The sequence below is a fragment of the Crinia signifera genome, chromosome 8 (assembly GCF_055691185.1).
Source record: "Crinia signifera chromosome 8, ASM5569118v1, whole genome shotgun sequence".
Lineage (NCBI taxonomy): Eukaryota > Metazoa > Chordata > Amphibia > Anura > Myobatrachidae > Crinia > Crinia signifera.
In genome coordinates, this window is record NC_139224.1 from 125187524 (window position 1) to 125209006 (window position 21483).

The following is a 21483-nucleotide window of genomic DNA, read 5'->3' on the forward strand; positions in this document are numbered from 1 at the left end:
GTCTGCTGTCCCTGACAGCAGACATGTCCCTGCATGCCCAGGGGGGGCTGCGATGCCGCCCCCCCGTCGGCGATCGCTGTGATTGGCTGTTCAGTGTGAACAGCCATTCACAGCGTTTTCCTGTGTTACCAGCGAATCAGACGCTCGGTAACACAGGTGTCAATCACCGCCGGGCGTCAGGGGGCATGAGGGGGTCATCGGTGACGATGACACCTCACCCCACCCTCACCCCACCTGCCCCCAAGGCTGTGATTGGTCCGTGGGACCCACGGACCAATCACAGCCAAGGCGCGACATTTAAACTAACGGTGACTGCGCTGCAGACGCCATTCCGGTCTGGAATAGCGTGCAGAGCGGTCACCGTGCCTATCTGCCGTGATACTGACCTGATCCTTGCTAATACTTACCTGATCCTTGCAAATACCTTACCTGATCACTTGATCACTGCTTGTAGCGTGCTGGACGCTTCCTGGATCTGACTTCCTGAGACTTCCTGCTGCTGCTGCAGTGTGATAGAGAGATAGAGAGAGAGATAGAGAGAGATAGAGAGATAGTGACAGAGAGAGCTATATTTTGTGTCTGCTACCCCCCCTTTTTGGGGGTGCAGGGTTTTTTTATATATAAATAACTGTCAGTGCTGCTGCTGCTGCAGTGTCATAGAGTGATAGATAGTGATAGATAGTGATAGATAGTGATAGATAGAGAGATTTGTGTCTGCTACCCCCCCTTTTTGGGGGTGCAGGTTTTTTTTTTATATATATAACTGTCAGTGCTGCTGCTGCAGTGTTATAGAGTGATAGATAGTGATAGATAGTGAGAGATAGAGAGATAGAGAGAGATAGTGACAGAGAGTGATAGAGAGTGTATATTTTGTGTCTGCTACCCCCCCTTTTTGGGGGTGCAGGTTTTTTTTTTATACATATAACTGTCAGTGCTGCTGCTGCAGTGTCCTAGAGTGATAGATAGTGATAGATAGTGATAGATAGTGAGAGATAGAGAGAGATAGTGACAGAGAGTGATAGAGAGTGTATATTTTGTGTCTGCTACCCCCGCCTTTTGTGCTGATCACTATATCTGAGGTGATCAGCAACTTTTTGGGGGCGCAGAGGTTTTTTTTTTATATATATACCTGTCAGTTGCTGCCAGTTGCACTGTCAGTTGCACCAAAGGTTGTGCACCTGCTGCCCCTCACTGGTAATCTGTGTCGCATCACTGATCACCTTTTTTTTTTTTTGTGGGTGCTGTGTGGTCTTTTTTTAATTTTTTTTTTTACACACACTGTGATTTTGTGGGTGTCCTGTGGCCACTGTGCGCTGATCAGTGACGTACATCACTGATCAGCTTTTTCGGCACAGGGTTGATCTTTTTTTTTTTTTTTTGATCAAATTCCTGTTGCCTTTGAGCGCTGTTCAGTGACGGACGTTACTGACCAACATCTGTGCTCAATTTTTGGCGCAGGACCTTTTTTTTTGTTTTTTTAACCCCTTCAATTTTTTTTTTTTAACCCCTTCAATTTTTTTTTTTTTAACCCCTTCAATTTTTTTTTTTGTATAAAGTATTTTTTTTTTCTGCACTACATACGCACTACACACTACATACCCCCCTGGTTGAAATAAAGTTTGTACCCCCCCCTACACTATACACGTGTTGAAACATTTCACTACCAGTAACACAAAAATAAAAATGTCATCCCAAATGTCATCCCAGTCATCCAGAAGAATGTATTCAGTGGAGGAGGCATATGCCATGCTTGCCTCTGACTCTGACACAGCCAGTGAGGCAAGCGGGGAATTTGAAGGATTCGTCTTAAGCTCCTCTTCCTCCTCTGGTGATGAGGGACCCCCTCAAAGACGCCCCCGTAGAGCAGCTGAGACCCCCCCCCAATAATTGATCTCGTATGGACCCCACCACCAGACAATTTTGAGCCCCAGGTTCCTGAGTTTTTGGCCATGCCAGGAATCCAATTTGATTCCACAGGTCTCAGAGAAATTGACTTTTTCAAATTATTTTTCTCTGATGATTTTATAAATTTAATGGTGGACCAAACTAATTTATATGCCCAGCAGTTTATTGCTCAAAACCCCACGTCATCATTTGCTAGGTGACCCCTGTAGATGCAGTAGAGATGATGACGTTTTGGGGTCTGGTGTTTCATATGGGCATAGTAAAAAAGCCACAAATTAGGCAATATTGGAGTACAGATGTTCTGTACAGCACCCCATTTTACCGTATGGCCATGCCCCGGGCTCGTTTTGAGACGATCCATAAATTTATACATTACACCGATAATGCACAGTGCCCACCCAGAGATGATCCCACCTTTGACAGGCTATTCAAAGTCAGGCCGGTCATTGATCATTTCAGTGCCAAATTTGCAGAGCTATACATCCCTGATAAATGTATTAGTATCGACGAGTCCCTTATACATTTTAAAGGAAGGGTTAAATTCCGCCAGTACCTTCCCAGTAAGAGGGCAAGGTATGGCATAAAAATGTATAAGCTGTGTGAAAGCACCACAGGGTACACCCACAAGTTTAGGGTATATGAAGGGAAGGATTCAAGAATTGAACCGCCAGAATGCCCCCCCTCCCTCGTAGGTGTTAGTGGAAAAATTGTCTGGGATTTAATGCACCCCTTCCTGGATAAGGGTTATCACCTCTATGTGGATAACTTTTACACTAGCATCCCCCTGTTTAAGGCCCTTGGTTCAAGAGGTACAGCAGCTTGCGGTACTGTGCGCAAGAACCAAAGAGGCCTCCCCAAAACGCACATTGCCCAAGTACTAAGAAGGGGTGAAAGCAGGGGAATATGCACCGAAAATATGTTGTTGGTCAAATATAAGGACAAGAGGGATGTCCTTATACTGACAACAATTCATGGAGACAGTACCACCTCCATCCCTGTACGAGGTACCAGTACCCACACCTCAAAACCAAATTGTCTCCTAGATTACAATAAGTACATGGGCGGAGTGGATCTTTCAGATCAGGTACTGAAGCCGTACAGTGCCCTGCGGAAAACAAATATCTGGTACAAGAAGCTGGCCGTGTATATCATCCAGATGGCACTGTATAACGCTTACGTGCTATTCCGTTCTACCGGCCAGAGGGGGACATTTATGCACTTTCAAGAGGAAGTCATAAAGGGCCTAATATTTGGGAACCAGCAGGCAGAGGGCCCCAGTACTTCTAGTACTGGCCCCTGTATTGTACCAGGGCAGCATTTTCCCAACGAAATCCCCTCCACTGCAAGAAAGGGCAGGACACAAAAAAGGTGCAAAGTTTGCTATAAAAAGGGAATAAGAAAGGAAACTATTTTCCACTGTGAAACTTGCCCCGACAAACCCGGCCTATGTATAAAGGAGTGTTTCAAAATATACCACACATCTATGGATTATTAGGTTCATCATTTCACCGTGCTTCAGGGGTCTTGCTAATGCCACATAGCACCCACCATTCATTCCACCAGAATCTGAGCTGCAAAATCCAAAAATCACTCCTTCCCTTCTGAGTCCTGCCATGCACCCAACTGGTATTTTTTGGTCACATGTGAGGCATTGCCATACTCTGGAGAAATGGGGGCACAGATTTTGGGGTGCTTTGTCTCCTTCATTCCTTGTGAAAATGAAAAATTTTGAGCCAGAACTGCATTTTTGTGTAAAAAAATGTAATTTTTCATTTTCACTGCCCAGTTGTATCAAAATTGGTGAAACCCCTGGGGGTTTGAAATGTACACTATACCCCTAGATGAATTCCCTGAGGGGTGTAGTTTGCAAAATGGGGTCACTTGTGGGGGGGTTCCACTGTATTGGTAATGCAACATAGCACCCACCATTCATTCCACCAAAATCTGTGCTGCAAAATCCAAAAATCACTCCTTCCCTTCTGAGTCCTGCCATGCGCCCAACTGGTATTTTTTGGTCACATGTGAGGCATTGCCGTACTCGGGAGAAATTGGGGCACAGACTTTGGGGTGCTTTGTCTCCTTCATTCCTTGTGAAAAGGAAAAATTTTGAGCCAGAAGTACATGTTTGTGTAAAAAAATGTAATTTTTCATTTTCACAGCCCAGTTGTACCCCAATTGGTGAAACCCCTGGGGGTTTGAAATGTACACTATACCCCTAGATGAATTCCCTGAGGGGTGTACTTTGCAAAATGGGGTGACTTGTGGGGGGGTTCCACTGTATTGGTGCTTTGGGAGTCTTGCTAATGCAACATAGCACCCACCATTCATTCCACCAAAATCTGTGCTGCAAAATCCAAAAATCACTCCTTCCCTTCTGAGTCCTGCCATGCGCCCAACTGGTATTTTTTGGTCACATGTGAGGCATTGCCGTACTCGGGAGAAATTGGGGCACAGACTTTGGGGTGCTTTGTCTCCTTCATTCCTTGTGAAAATGAAAAATTTTGAGCCAGAAGTGCATGTTTGTGTAAAAAAATGTAATTTTTCATTTTCACAGCCCAGTTGTACCACAATTGGTGAAACCCCTGGGGGTTTGAAATGTACACTATACCCCTAGATGAATTCCCTGAGGGGTGTACTTTGCAAAATGGGGTGACTTGTGGGGGGGTTCCACTGTATTGGTGCTTTGGGAGTCTTGCTAATGCAACATAGCACCCACCATTCATTCCACCAAAATCTGTGCTGCAAAATCCAAAAATCACTCCTTCCCTTCTGAGTCCTGCCATGCGCCCAACTGGTATTTTTTGGTCACATGTGAGGCATTGCCGTACTCGGGAGAAATTGGGGCACAGACTTTGGGGTGCTTTGTCTCCTTCATTCCTTGTGAAAAGGAAAAATTTTGAGCCAGAAGTGCATGTTTGTGTAAAAAAATGTAATTTTTCATTTTCACAGCCCAGTTGTACCACAATTGGTGAAACCCCTGGGGGTTTGAAATGTACACTATACCCCTAGATGAATTCCCTGAGGGGTGTACTTTGCAAAATGGGGTGACTTGTGGGGGGGTTTCACTGTATTGGTGCTTTGGGAGTCTTGCTAATGCAACATAGCACCCACCATTCATTTCACCAAAATCTGTGCTGCAAAATCCAAAAATCACTCCTTCCCTTCTGAGTCCTGCCATGCGCCCAACTGGTATTTTTTGGTCACATGTGAGGCATTGCCGTACTCGGGAGAAATTGGGGCACAGACTTTGGGGTGCTTTGTCTCCTTCATTCCTTGTGAAAATGAAAAATTTTGAGCCAGAAGTGCATGTTTGTGTAAAAAAAATGTAATTTTTCATTTTCACAGCCCAGTTGTACCACAATTGGTGAAACCCCTGGGGGTTTGAAATGTACACTATACCCCTAGATGAATTCCCTGAGGGGTGTACTTTGCAAAATGGGGTGACTTGTGGGGGGGTTCCACTGTATTGGTGCTTTGGGAGTCTTGCTAATGCAACATAGCACCCACCATTCATTCCACCAAAATCTGTGCTGCAAAATCCAAAAATCACTCCTTCCCTTCTGAGTCCTGCCATGCGCCCAACTGGTATTTTTTGGTCACATGTAAGGCATTGCCGTACTCGGGAGAAATTGGGGCACAGACTTTGGGGTGCTTTGTCTCCTTCATTCCTTGTGAAAATGAAAAATTTTGAGCCAGAAGTGCATGTTTGTGTAAAAAAAATGTAATTTTTCATTTTCACAGCCCAGTTGTACCACAATTGGTGAAACCCCTGGGGGTTTGAAATGTACACTATACCCCTAGATGAATTCCCTGAGGGGTGTACTTTGCAAAATGGGGTGACTTGTGGGGGGGTTCCACTGTATTGGTGCTTTGGGAGTCTTGCTAATGCAACATAGCACCCACCATTCATTCCACCAAAATCTGTGCTGCAAAATCCAAAAATCACTCCTTCCCTTCTGAGTCCTGCCATGCGCCCAACTGGTATTTTTTGGTCACATGTGAGGCATTGCCGTACTCGGGAGAAATTGGGGCACAGACTTTGGGGTGCTTTGTCTCCTTCATTCCTTGTGAAAATGAAAAATTTTGAGCCAGAAGTGCATGTTTGTGTAAAAAAATGTAATTTTTCATTTTCACAGCCCAGTTGTACCACAATTGGTGAAACCCCTGGGGGTTTGAAATGTACACTATACCCCTAGATGAATTCCCTGAGGGGTGTACTTTGCAAAATGGGGTGACTTGTGGGGGGGTTCCACTGTATTGGTGCTTTGGGAGTCTTGCTAATGCAACATAGCACCCACCATTCATTCCACCAAAATCTGTGCTGCAAAATCCAAAAATCACTCCTTCCCTTCTGAGTCCTGCCATGCGCCCAACTGGTATTTTTTGGTCACATGTGAGGCATTGCCGTACTCGGGAGAAATTGGGGCACAGACTTTGGGGTGCTTTGTCTCCTTCATTCTTTGTGAAAATGAAAAATCTTGAGCCAGAAGTGCATGTTTGTGTAAAAAAATGTAATTTTTCATTTTCACAGCCCAGTTGTACCAAAATTGGTGAAACCCCTGGGGGTTTGAAATGTACACTATACCCCTAGATGAATTCCCTGAGGGGTGTACTTTGCAAAATGGGGTGACTTGTGGGGGGGTTCCACTGTATTGGTGCTTTGGGAGTCTTGCTAATGCAACATAGCACCCACCATTCATTCCACCAAAATCTGTGCTGCAAAATCCAAAAATCACTCCTTCCCTTCTGAGTCCTGCCATGCGCCCAACTGGTATTTTTTGGTCACATGTGAGGCATTGCCGTACTCGGGAGAAATTGGGGCACAGACTTTGGGGTGCTTTGTCTCCTTCATTCCTTGTGAAAATGAAAAATTTTGAGCCAGAAGTGCATGTTTGTGTAAAAAAATGTAATTTTTCATTTTCACAGCCCAGTTGTACCCCAATTGGTGAAACCCCTGGGGGTTTGAAATGTACACTATACCCCTAGATGAATTCCCTGAGGGGTGTACTTTGCAAAATGGGGTGACTTGTGGGGGGGTTCCACTGTATTGGTGCTTTGGGAGTCTTGCTAATGCAACATAGCACCCACCATTCATTCCACCAAAATCTGTGCTGCAAAATCCAAAAATCACTCCTTCCCTTCTGAGTCCTGCCATGCGCCCAACTGGTATTTTTTGGTCACATGTGAGGCATTGCCGTACTCGGGAGAAATTGGGGCACAGACTTTGGGGTGCTTTGTCTCCTTCATTCCTTGTGAAAATGAAAAATCTTGAGCCAGAAGTGCATGTTTGTGTAAAAAAATGTAATTTTTCATTTTCACAGCCCAGTTGTACCAAAATTGGTGAAACCCCTGGGGGTTTGAAATGTACACTATACCCCTAGATGAATTCCCTGAGAGGTGTAGATTGCAAAATGGGGTGACTTGTGGGGGAGGTTCCTAACTTTTAGCACTTATGGTGCCTAGAAACCTACATGGTGCCTAAAAAAAAATCTCATAAAAAGGAGGCTCCAAAATCAAGTAGGTGCTCCTTCTATTATGAAGCCTGTGGTTTGGTCAACGTGCACACTAGGGCCACATATAGGATATTTTTGAAAACAAAAGAATTGGGGGAATCAATTTTTAGTCACATTTCTCTAGTAAAATCTACTGTATTCGTTAGAAAAATGTATTAAAATTGAAACTCTGCAAAAAAAAAGAAATTTAGAAATTTCACCTACACTTTGTTTTAATTCCTGTGAAACACCTAAAGGGTTAACAAACTTCCAAAATGCTGTTTTGAATACTGTGAGGGGTGCAGTTTTTGAAATGGCATCATTTATGGGGGTGTCTCACATACAAGTCCCTCAAAGTCACATCAGAACTGAACTGGTCCCTAAAAAAATCAGTGTTTGAAATTTTCTTGAAAATTTGAAAATTTGCTATTCATATTGTAAGCCTCCTAGTGTCCAAAAAAATTAAAAGGAAGTTGAAATAATGATGGAAACATAAAGTAGACATATGGTCTATGTTAGTTATTAACTATTTTGAGTGGTATGATTATTTGTCTCACAAGCAGAAAATTTAACATTTTGCAAATTGCTAAATTTTCCATTTTTTCACGATATTTTGGTATTTTTCACAAAAAAACACAGACTGTATCGACCCAAATTTACCACTAACTTGAAGTACAATGTGTCACGAGAAAACAATCTCAAAATCACTGGGATAAGTAAAAGCAAAAAAAAGTTATCACCACTTAAGTGAGACATGTCAGATTTGAAAAAAAGGGCTCTGTCACGAAGGCACAAACTGGCTCTGTCATGAAGGGGTTAAACATGTTACCTCAAACCATATTTGATTCTTATTTTTTTGTAAGGATATCAATATGCCTATCCCAAGCATGTTTAAATTGTACTACTGTATTTGCGTCTACCACCTCTGATGGTAGGCTATTCCACTTATCTACTACTCTTTCTGTGAAGTAATTCTTCCTCACATTTCCCCTGAATCTTCCTCCCTCTAGTTTCAGTGCATGTCTTCGTGTTCTGTTGCTCCTCTTCCTGGGAAGAATGTTCCTGTATGTGGTATAGAATACGCAGATCAAAATACCAAAGGTTTGTGCATTATCCCATGCAGATTGTCCCTCAAACAAAAATACTTTTCAGGTATTTCGGGGGGATACCCCACTTACCTGTAAATGTTAGTATATATTATGGGTATTGAAGCAAGTTACCTGGTGGTGTACAGTAGTTCCCACCCCGACTTCCTGCTCACCTCACCCCGAGGTCAGGGCTCTCTGCAGGCAGTAAAAAAGGAGGTTGTACCCCGGGCTATATCAGTAGGCAGGTGTCACCTGGGCGGTGAGCCCGCCATGTTGAGGTGGTTGGTGGAGGCTGGGGGCTCTCCGAGCATCTAATCATCTGCATCCCAAACTAAAATGTGTACACAGCAGTAAATCCACAATAAACGTAGGGACTAGATCCAACACAGTAACAAGAGGGCGCTGCCTGTGCAGTAGCATTATAGGTGGCTACGTTGGTAAGGAGCCCTAATGCCCCAGTAATGGCAATGTGAAGATCGTAATGGAGTGCACTCCTGCACTAACAATAATAGCACAGGGAGGAGAGGACAGAGTGTCACAATACACCCCATGGTAATGATTACTCTTATTGTCATGCATGTGAGCCTTTGCTTCACCAATATTACTACTAGACATTCCCCAGCAGGCGTTCATACAGTGTGGAGACAAGGGTGTAAACGTGCACTTTCCTCCACATGTGTCTTAGTACATCATGCCATTGGCTTAGATCAACTTTATAGACTCCTCCTCTGCCAGCTACTTGAAAACAGACACGTCATATCGATAATGGCACTCCACCTCTGCCACCTACTGAAAAACTGACATGGCATATCGGTAGCTGCCTCTCCACCTCTGCCACCTACTGGAAATCCGGCTCAGATAAAAGGTAATAAATCTTTTTCCCCCAGAATATCCTCTTATTGTAAAAAATGGCCTGTAAATGAATAAGAAGTTGCAAAGTCAGTGTGAGTGAATTTGATCTTTCTGTCCTTTCTCGTCCTGTCTTAAACACACAGGAAATTGTCCTCCTTTGTGTCTTTGGCCTTCACATTATGTCCAAGTCTCTGAGGGATTCTGGAACGGAAGGGTGGGAGAGGACAGTGCACAGTCTGATCTGAGACACAAGGAAGGGCTTTATCTGTAGTTATTTTCATACTTAACCATGAAACCACATCTTAAATACATCTGGGAATTCTTTATGTCCATATAAATGACTACATATTTCACATTTATTAGTATTATCATTCTTATTTAGGTTATAGTACCATATCTACCCATGAAACAAATGGCAACCAGACACCTGAGAGGACTGCTATGCCTTGGATCTTCAACCTGTGGCCCTCCAGATGTTGTGAAACTACATGTTCCAACATGCATTGCCACATTATTTCCTATCAGAGCATGCCAAAACGGTCAGTGCATTATGGGACATGTAGTTCTACAACAGCTGGAGGGCCACAGGTTGAAGACCTGTGCCTTACAATATACACTGCTCAAAAAAATAAAGGGAACACATCCTAGATCTGAATGAATGAAATATTCTTATTAAATACTTTATTTACATAGTTGAATGTTCTGACAACAAAAGCACACAAAAATGAATGATCAATGGAAATCAAAGTTATTAACCCATGGAGGTCTGGATTTGGAGTCACACTCAAAATTAAAGTGGAAAAACATACAACAGGCTGATACAACTTTGATGTAATGTCCTTAAAACAAGTCAAATGAGGCTCAGTATTGTGTGTGGCCTCCCCGTCCCTGTATGACCTCCCTACAATGCCTAGGATGCATCATTTTTTGCTGTATCTATTGTGTCATATATAGGATGCATTTTGCACAGGTGTAAAAGAACAAATATATTGCTATACATACTTCATTCTTTCTTTTCAAGCACTTATCTGACAGTCATGTGGGATGGGACTGCAGCTGGGTGTGGTATAGGGGTCCGACCGTCGGGATCCTGACAGTCATTATCCGGACGTTGGGATCCCGACTGGCCGGAGCCAGACAGCATGGTGAGCGCAATTAAGCCCCTTGCGGGCTTGCTGTGGTCGCCACGCTGCGGGCACGGTGGCCACCTATTCTATTCTCCCTCTATGGGGGTCGTGGACTCCCAGGAGGGAAAATAGCGGGTGGCCGTCGGGTACCCGGCTGTCTGTGTTTTGACAGTCAGGATCCTGACCGGCACCACTGCAGCTAGAGGAGCTTCCTTGGACATGGTCACATACCATGCGCCCGGTATACGGTCATTGGGTCGACACATAAAAGGCCGACATATTGGTTCGACCACTGAAGGTTTAGATAACATAGGGACTTATTCTAGTTCACTCTGACAAAATCCTTCTTAGATGGACAAAACCATGTGCACTGCAGGTGGGGCAGATGTTACTTGTGCAGAGAGAATTAGATTTGGGTGGGGTTTTACTTCAAAGTGAGATCTATATTGCAGTGTAAAAATAAAGCAGCCAATATTTACCCTGCACAGAAACAAAATAACTCACCCAAATCTAATTCTATCTGCACATGTTACATCTGCCCCACCTGCAGTGCACATGGTTTTGTCCATCTAAGAAGGATTTATCAGAAAGAGTGAACTAGAAGAAGGCCCATAGTTCCACACAGTGAATAGGTAGACATGCTTAAGGTCAATATGGATGAAAGGTCAACACAAGCATTAGGTCGACAGTCAAAACGTTGACATGTGTCGACAGACTGTATATTATGGCAGAAAAAGAGAAGTAATGGGAAGTCCCTAGGGCATGGAGCGAGAGAATTATAGTGTGCCAAGCGTTGCAAGGCACCAAGCCCGAAGCATGCCGAGCGCAGGGAGCCATGCGAGGGGATGTGGTGCACCAACGTGGTGCCCATGTCGGCATTCAGTACCAAAAAAAAGAAAAACACGTACTAACCTTTTGACTGTCGACATAATGCGTGTGTGGGCCTTCCACCCATGTCAACCTATTTCCTGTGTCGACCTATGCCATGTTGACCTTCAGTGGATAACCGGATGTATATCGACCTAATATTGATCGACCCAATGACCCATACCCATGTACACCCCTCCGTCCACCAGTGCATTAATGCAGAACAGATATCCTCCTGCTAATCCAGCTTCCTACCAGTGATGTAGTGGCCTCTAACCCCTGTGTCACTGACTAATATACTCCACAGAATGCAGGGCCATCTTAACATTGTCGGGGGCCCCTGGGCAGAACATTAGTGAGGCCCCCCACCCTCCGCCTACCTATGGGCAGTGGAGTCCGGGCAGCGGCGGCTGGAAGCTTGTAGCACTGCGCTATTTGCCGGGCAGGAAGTGCTGCTGATTTTGAAAAGACAGGCCGGACGCTGATTGGCTGAATTCTCTAAGCCAATCAGTGTCTGGCCAGTCTTTTCAAAATCAGCAGCGCTTCCCGCCGCCTGGCAAATGGCTCTACAAGCTTCCAGCCACCGCAGCGCATGATCCCCAGCTTGCGCTTCCCTCTCTCTCCAGCTGTGCAGTGCTTCCCACCCCCTCCCCCGGCTGCTGCCATCCTAGCTGCATTACCCGGGCAGAGTGGTGGGTATGGGCAGCACGGGCAGATCACTGAGTGGCCAACCGGTGCTCTGGCTGCTGTGTGAGGGGCAGGGGGGAAAGGAGGCTCTTGGACACCTGCTGCCGCTGTTCCCAGAACCCTTTGGCCACAGCCGGGGGGGGGGGGGGGGGGGGGGGAGCAGCACACTTAGAGAATTTAGCCAATCAGCATCCGTCCAGTCTTCTCAAAATCAGCTTGCCATCCAGCAAATAGCGCATTGCTACAAGCTTCCAGCCACTGCTGCCTGGACCCCGCTGGCCGATGCCGCAGCAGCTCCACGGGGCAGTGCCATCTTCCCCATTGGGGTGGGCCACTAGGATCCTTGGGCAAGTGCACATTAAGCCCAATGGGAAAGACAGCACTGACAGAATGTTATGCTCATGCTCCAACAACAAAAGTGCAAAAGGGGAACTTCACTTTGAGAGCTATTACACTAAGATCAGTGCCGCAGGAGCGCTATCTGTAAAAATCTGTAGCTTATATTGGCAATCGGCTGTAATATGGGCCAATGAAATATGTCTGTAGACAACGTCCTTCACAGACATATTGGTGGAACACACCCACCCATCAGATGCGTTCCCAGCTTATCTCTCTCCAAGCTTTGATAAATTTCCCCCATGTAGAACACTTTATTGCAAACCTTTAAAACATTGATCACATCCACTGGATTATTATTTATCCCTTTAAGTGCCAAGTGAATGTCAATACAGGTGTGAAATTTGCCAATAAAACATATGTATTCATCATAATGACCTGTAATGTTTGCCTTATATAGGAAATATAAACTTTTTTATACAACATTATTTATTTGTATTTATATAACAAATGTGAGCTACTGGCATTTTTAGCAAATATTTTGAGCATCTCTCACAGAGATGTTGGTACTGAAAGGGTTAAAGTGCAGCAATTGCAAAATAATCTTACACATACAGTATTAAAAGTCTACAGTCATATATGTTTATTGAGTGACTTGTCTGCATTTACATACCACAGTTTGCTTGTAACATGAAGAACATTCAGATACAATGTATGTTATCACATGAGTTACAGGCACCGCTGGCTATAAACCGTTATAAAATAACCAAAAAATTACACTTAAAAAGTAAAACTGCACCATAAATAAATTTGCTTAAAAATACTGTTTACTCTATAGAGATGGGCACATTAAACATTACTTAACAACATTCTTGTATCTCACCATTGTATTATCACAAAGATAATGGATACCAAGTTCTTGAGAAATTATCATATCAGGCCAACCAAATGTCTTGGAAGCCATAATTATGAATACTGAGTGAGGGATTCCCATTAGTGAGAAGCCCTGTACACACGCTTAGATTTGATGTTAGATTCGATTTTCTATTAGATCTGGCATTAGATCATCCCATTCGATTTGGCATTAGATCTGTACTTTTGCATTCGATTCGATTTCACAATGTAGGCACAATGTACTCATTCGATTTACTGGATCGAATTCGATATTTCCTTGCCTGCACAGTAGATTTTTCTATTCGATTTTGAGAAAAACGGGAGCGCGCATCGAATCGAATGCAAATCGAAAGTGTCCTAAAAACCATTCTATGTGGATTTGATTTTGCTTCTATAAGCAAAATCGAATCGAAAACAGGGAAAAAAAAATCGAACCATGTGTACACAGCTTAAGACTTGTCAGTGTGGGGTAGATGTATGAAGCAGTGATAAGGGAGAAGTGAGCCAGAGAAGTGAGCCCATGGCAACCAATCAGCACTGAATTACCATTTATCATTTGCATAATATACAATTATAAAGAGCAGCTGATTGGTTGCCATGGCCCTTCTTTGTTTTTTGTTTAAAGTAGATACTGTACTTTCACAATAACTGGAATTTAACCCCACATGTAGTTATTTATATAATGCGGCCATGGCAACTAATTACAGGGACACAGATAGTTTGTTGCGTTAGGGGATGTATATTATATGGAGGGTTAACTTGAATTAGCCAAATATTTGATGCCACTTTGCCATTGTTCCTCTCGGCTGTGTTAAAAAAAATATATAAAATATTTAAACCTGCACGTTTTCATGGTATCCCTAGGAATAATTAGTACTACCAGTAGACTTCGGGTATGTCAAATTACCCCCGGTAAAACATCAGGAGTGGAAAATGACATTAACTGTTTTCACAGTTTTTTCTTATCGGGTTATCTGATTGGACCGCCCAGTAAGAGACTCGTTTCACTGCAAAAACACACAGGCCTAAGGCAGGTGAATCAAAACCCCAATAAGTCACAGAATGGGGCTAATTAGATAGCCAATTACCGTATATACTCGAGTATAAGTCGACCCGAATATAAGCCGAGGCACCTAATTTTACAACAAAAAAACTGGGAAAACTCATTGACTCAAGTAAGACCCTCACTCAAGTATAAGCCGAGGGGGGCTTTTTCAGCATAAAAAAATGTTCTGAAAAAGTAGGCTTATACTCGAATATATATGGTACCTGCAATCAGTGATGGCGGATAATAGTATATCTGTGTAATTCAATTAACACCTATGTTCCAACTAGATGATCTGAAAAACATACATTGTTCGGGTTCCATGAGGAACAGATTTGAGAAACACTGGAATAGGGTTACACTGAACAGCATACAGGATTCTCAATACAGGAATAGATTTCTCAGTACATAAAGCTTTTAACGCTTTCATGCCCAGCTCCCATTGCCTGGAGCAGGTCTCCATGCTCCAAATAGATGTGAAGCAATGGATTTGATTATTTTCTTTGGCATAATAAAGACTACAGCTGTAACTTCCATTCCTGTCATGACAAACCAGAAAAGACTATAGAACATAGAGAACCTTCAGCTGGTGCTGACCTAGAACACCCAGAATATTCTGTTATTCATAGCTCAAACGCCATCTATCTATCTATCTATCATCAATCAGCAAAAAATGATTCCAGCTGCCTACAGATATTATACTGCAAATATTAATATTACATATAACTCTATATATTTGGGAAATCATCATATACAGAACAGCAGCCTTGGGCTGCAAAACTTTGTCATGGGGCCTATAAAAATCTAGTTAAGTTCTCTGGTAGAAGCCAAGCTTCCGTCTGAAAGTGGTACAAGTAAAGTGTTGTTATATTTTGCACCTAGTGGCACAATCAGTTAATATGAAATAATGTCCCCAAATTAGCAAAATATACCCGCAACATGTTCTACTATACTTTTGAACTTGTAACAGAAGGCTACAAATAAGTGTAAATAGCTCTGATCTGACTGGTGGAACAAATATCTGGTAATGTATGGGAGCAAATAAACAACCATATGTTCCAAATGCCAGAAAACAGATCAAAATGATAGTTCATATCAATTGGTTTAATCAAATGGATTTAAGCAATTGGCCTGTTTTCCAGTGTTTGGTAGCAGATTACTGATTGTAACTTGCTTGCGTACCAGATTTGCGTGCCAAACAGCCAGATTGTATACATATCTTTAGGTGTGTACCCAGCTTTAGAGGATTCTTTTGTCAGCATGTTTAAGCCAATGGTTTCTCTTTAGCTTATGTGAGATGGAAGAGTTTCTGTGGAGGAGCCAGAGAGGATTGGATTTTGTAGACTTATTCCCAATTGTGAAAGTCTATATTGCACATAAAATAAAAGGTTCTTTAACATAAGTTCAAGTGTCTGCATATGGGCAGAAATACAATATATATGCAAATTATATTTTTATCGTAAATTATATTCCTTTTCAAGCTTGATTTTGATTTGTGAGTTACGGTAAGTAAAAAAAAAAAAGAGCAAGTAACCGTGTGCATGTGGATAAAACCATGCTGCACTGCAGTGGGGCAGATGTAACATGTGCAGGGAGAGTTAGATGGTATCCGACAGATCTACGATGTCTAGATTGACCATGCTTAATCAAACCTGTCTAGTTAGATGCCTAAAGATAGTAGACCACTTCTAGATGACAGGAGCAGGTGCATTTAGCCATCCCTTTTCACCCTATATTGCAAGTTCTGGCCTTTTTTATTTTGAGTTACATATTACAGCAGTTTTCAGTGTTTCCAAGAAACTTCATTATTAAAATGTTAAAAACTAATTTAATGAGAAATAGATAATTTACATGGCAGATTTAAGAACAAGTAATAATCTTATTATCACTTGCTATGAATGATTCTTTGTGCTCCAGCCAATCGCCTCCTAAATTAAATTTTTTCAAAGACATTACTGTTTGGAGCGGATTGGCTGGAACATCATTTAACATTAGAACAAGAATATCACTTGTTAAATCTGCCCTTTTGTTTGTTTTACTTGTTCAGTGCAACCCGCCATCTCTTATTATATCATACAAACGTCCAGATAACTCATCTTAAAAAGAGAAGTGTAATGTTACCAGAAACATATACACTCTATATTATATTACTAACATGAACACTGGCCAAGATAAAAATCTAAGACAAAGAACCAACTTTAAGAACCATGTATCATTAGTACAGGGGAGAGGCAATGCTTATACATAGTCCAAACCATTTTGATAGTGTGGGCGGGCCTAATATCAACAGTCCAAAACACCCATATAGTGCTTCAGTAAAGGCAAAATAAGGCACGAATGAACATTCCTAAAGCTCTAGTCATTAAAGTTCCTTCAGTTATAGAAAACACATATGAGTAATGCACATAAGATATCTTGGGTCAGATGTATTAAGCCTGGTAAAGTGGTAATGTGGAAGCCAATCAGCTTTGTTAGAAAAAGGACAATTAGGACAGACTTCCGCTTTATCACTTTACCTGGCTAAATACTTCTGCACCTTTGGTCCCTGTAACAGTAACACAATAAAAACACAAGTAATTGTACAGTATATTTTTTTATATTAAAATAGAATTGTTTCTCAGAACTACAGACAGTACCTGAGCATTTGAAAACCCAAATGAATGTCTAAGATCCCAAAAACATAGATTGCCCTGCAAAAGATTGTTGTAAAAATACCATTTTGTTTTATAGTCAATAAACTGAATCCGTCTGATACAGTGCTGAAGAATAGCAACCAATACGTGCCGGATTCAGAGATGTACGCAAATGTATCCACAGCTGCTTTATAGAGATATGCTAATGCCACAGCTGCCAGCAATTTTATAGAGATGCCTATAATCGGTGATCCATCGCTTGTCTATAAAGGCACAACCATGAGACATACATCAGGTAAACCTCGACCATCTGAGCAGCCCAACGGCTGCAGGAAGTAATATCCCGGAGACATTTCTACTGTGTAAGAGATTGCAGTTGCAAGCAGTAACATGCCCCCAAAACGGTTGAAACATGCCCGTTTTGTTGCCACTCTCCCATTGCCTTCACCAAATGGTCCCTGACTGTAAACCACTTTACGAAAAAGTTCTCTAAAGACCATTGTGGCACATGCTCTGTGTGTCTTAGATGCAACTGCGAAAAACTAGGCTTGCGTAGAACTCTGAATCTGACCCATAATGCCCAGAACGAGGACATTAAAACACACAAAACAACATCATTAGGAAGTTTAGGGTGAAGTAATAATGTAGAAAGCCCACTGCTGTGACATTATTTCCCAAAGGCTATTACAGTAGACATCCATGTTTTATTCTGTTTTCATTTGTTCTCGAATATCAGAGGGAAGTGTTTCAAACAAAGTGTCTTCTACAGAAAGTCCATTTTTTTTCAGGGCCTTACAATCTCCAAGTTCTGGCGGTAAAGTTTCAAAGTGATTACCCTTAATATCCAGATAAGAAAGGAACACTAAGTTGCCAATTTTGGGTGAAAGAGAGCACAAGTTATTTCTCCCAATTTTTAAAGTTTTTAATTTCTTGCAGAAGTACAGTTCATCTGGAACACTTTCCACTTTGTTGCAAGAAATTGAAAAATACTGTAAACTTTGGAGGACCCCGATCTCAGGGGGAATGAACCTAATATCATTATAAGATAAGTCTAAATATCTGAGTTTGTGGCATAAAAACAAGTGAGAAGGCAGCACCTCTATCTTGTTATGGTTGAAGTAAAGCCTTTCCAAGCTTGTGAGTTTTTTTATGTGTTCTGGAATATAAGTAATGCTGTTGTACCACAGCTTTAAGACGGTGAGTTTGCGGAGGTGTTGAAAACTAAGTATTTCTTCAATGGATTTGAGACTATTTTCCTTCAGATCCAGTTCTTGAAGAACTGCAAGACTGAAAATTGCATGAGGTATGCGCTCTAAGTCACAGTGTATTAACTCCAGCTCAGTCAAGTTGACCATTTTCTTTAGATTGTTCAGCATCACCAGTTTTGTGCCATCATTTTGGATACACAACTTCTGCAGGTGGCCAGAAACATCAACAGCCCCTTGAGGAATTTTGGATAAATTACTCTTGATGAATAGTATTTTGAGACTTTTGAGCTCCCGGAATGATTCAAGGGTGATGTTTTTGGATACCTCAGGGCTTAAAGAGCCAATCAAGTACAGCTCCTCCAGGTTCCTCAGGCTGTACATCCATGGTGGAAGTTCACGAACGTCATCAAATTTCACTCTCAAGATCTTTAGATTTTCTTTAAGAAAAGCCAAGGCTGCTGTGTGAATTTTTACAGAACACTGATATAAGGACAATTCTTGAAGGTTATCAAGCTGAGCAATTGTTGCTGGTATCATGACATTATTAATAATTTCCAACTTCAAAGACTGCAGCTCTGTGATCTCAAACACAGTGTCTGGAAGGCCGGAGAGCATAAATAATTGTATCTCCAATCGGTTGTAGGCATTCGTTTGTAGCCTTTGCCTCAACTTATCAGCTGTCCATTCGTTATTTAAGTTTAGTTGCTTCAATCTGTTTTCACTGACTTCCGAGAGAAAAACAGCAAATCTTTTGGAATATAGTGGGTCATACTGATCAATCATGTGAAACATGAAGGCAAAGTCATTCTTAACATCTGGGATGTCATCAATACCAGTCTCCTGTCGAACATATTCAAAAGAATATTCCTTTAAGGATCGGTAGAACAGCCAGTACAGTGTATACAGGCAAGTAAACCCATAGACACCAACAAAGCACAAGTAACAAAAGGACAGCTTGGAAAACAAGTGCGCTATTGTATGATTACAGGAAAAGTTTTTATATCCAGTCATATCTTGTATGTCGACATTGCAATCCACGGTAAACTGTACTTTTGAAACAAGTGCACTATTGTAGCAGATAATAATGAGGAACTTGAGAACTTTCAGAATGGTCTGGCGCACGTACATGGCATAGAGCAGATCTCCCTCCTCAACATGGAGACGGAATTTTTTTACTTTCTCAAACAAGGCTTTGGCTTGTTCTCCTTCCTTCTTATCCAGTGCTCCAGCAGTGGCCTTATCAACCACAAATTTTTCAGGTATGGACTTTAGCGATTGAGTCTTCACAAGTGGGCTCTCCACTGTTGAAGGACTGGCAATGGACTTGCTTAGATTGTTCTTACGGTTGTCCTTTTCCTCTGGCTCCTCCCCAGAGACTTCAGACAAAGCTCGGGTTGTCCATGGTGATTCAAAACACTTTCCCAATATAGAGATAAAATGCTCAATTTTTGAGCTTGATCCAGGAAATTTAAACCAAAAGTTACTACATACCATGAAAATTAAAGTGTGAATGAGAACCAGGTAAGGAAAATACTTTGCGTACCAATGAAGAGCACGCTCATAGCACATTTGGTTGATGAAACTGTATTGTTGAAGATCCAAGTCTGTCTTTAATCCTTTCATTTCTACAGTCCCAGGAGGAGAGGTTGGTTTGGGAGCTGGAACCGGCACATTAGTGACCACAGTGCTTGATGCATTATAGTTGGAAGAGTTTTGAACTGGATATATTCTTTTTGGCAGACAGATGATCTTGTCCTGCATGACCTGAAAATGAAGGCAGAGGAAAGTTAACTTACTGCCAAAGTAAGCTAATAATCTGACTCAGCACTGTAAAGTACTGAAGAAATATCAACTATAAAAATTTTAAGTGAGTAGGCCATGATGAGAAAAATCATTAACCAACAGTTTTGAGTGCAGAAACAGTATATAGAAACCCCTTTGTCTTGACAACAATACTAAGTTTAATTTAAAATAAAATTAAACAGTCATACTGTCCCAACATCAGGTGTAAGATGGCGGGGCTGCCTGAAACATGGTCCAATATTGTAATATTGAGGTGCGTAGTATGATCAGTTTTCTGCATCTAAAGGGCACATCTGCAGCTGAAACTCATTCCCCACTTGTCAAGGTGTACAGTGATAACGTCATGTGACAGAATCAGTTTTGGGTTTGGAGCACTGCTTTGACAACGCACGTGTGAGTTGTTATGGCACTACCATTGTTTCTACAGCCCTGACCTGGAACAATTCGCAACGCACAGTGAAGTTCAGCAAACGGTCATCTGCTGGCCTCAGGCGATTGACCATGACTTCTCCTGGGATAGATGTCTTGGTGTATCATTGGAACAAATGCTTAGTATGTGGACTATTTGGGAAAATAATCTGTATCAAAGTTGTTGCCAATGTATTAGCCAAATTGAAAACTATTGTGGATGATTTTTTGTTTTCCATTTACAAGTAATGATATATTCAGCTGCAATCATTACTGTAATGTATTTGGGATTGAACCATGGAATTCTCCCACAATTCTTTTTCACAATTCTTTCTATAGCCACTTGAAAAAAGTCAGTACAATGCACAAATATACACCCTCATTCATTTGCAAATTTTACATTGATGCAAAAAAATGTATTATTGGAGGTTTGGTCTATGTTCAGAATACAGCATTTAAGGAAAATAAATCTGTAGGTCTGATTTTTACTTGCTATTTTTATTTAAACTATGCATTAATGTGTAGCACATCTGCATACCATAGGCTTGGATGTACAAGCTTATGCTGTAATTGCTAAAGGTGTTGTGGGGAAATAATCTGGGTCCCCCTATACCCAGGGATCTGATCTTTAGCAGTACTGTACATCTGGATTATTATGCTATCAATGTTTACTGCAGCCACTAAAGCTGGGTACATATTACTAGATATACTGTATCTGCAGACGAATCAGGCAGCATATTCTTCACACACACTGCCCGATCCGTCGGAGCAGACATCGCAAGTGGGCGGCTGCATATGCATGTGCCCGAACACTGAGTTGTCAATCACGACAGCTCCCGTTGCAGCTGTACGAGCAGTTGGCAGATCGCCCATACACACAGCGCGATGTGCTAGATTGCTAGATATATTGGGCATCAGATGTGTTGCAGAGTAGATACAATATATCTGTGAACAAAGCCGTTCAGTTATACATCGCTTGTACACCGGTTGATGGTGCATCTATATATCAGCCAGAGTGTACGCACCTCAAGTCGTTATCATAGAGATCTCAGGGGTAGATGGTATGAAGCAGTGATAGGGAGATGTAATAATAAGGACAGATGCACTAAGTTTCAAAAGTGATATACAACCAGCCAAT

At 42.0% G+C, this 21483-nt stretch overlaps 1 protein-coding gene across 1 annotated transcript in view; it reads right to left on the reverse strand.

Annotated features, from left to right (window-relative positions):
- Nucleotides 1-12973: 12973 nt before the first annotated feature.
- LRRC8C (leucine rich repeat containing 8 VRAC subunit C) overlaps nucleotides 12974-21483 on the reverse strand; it is a 60293-nt gene continuing 51783 nt past the window's right edge. Inside the window, exon 3 of the mRNA XM_083157135.1 lies at nucleotides 12974-19898. Within this exon, the coding sequence (XP_083013261.1) occupies nucleotides 17631-19898 (2268 nt within the window). The 3' untranslated portion in view covers nucleotides 12974-17630. The remainder of the gene's footprint in view (nucleotides 19899-21483) is intronic.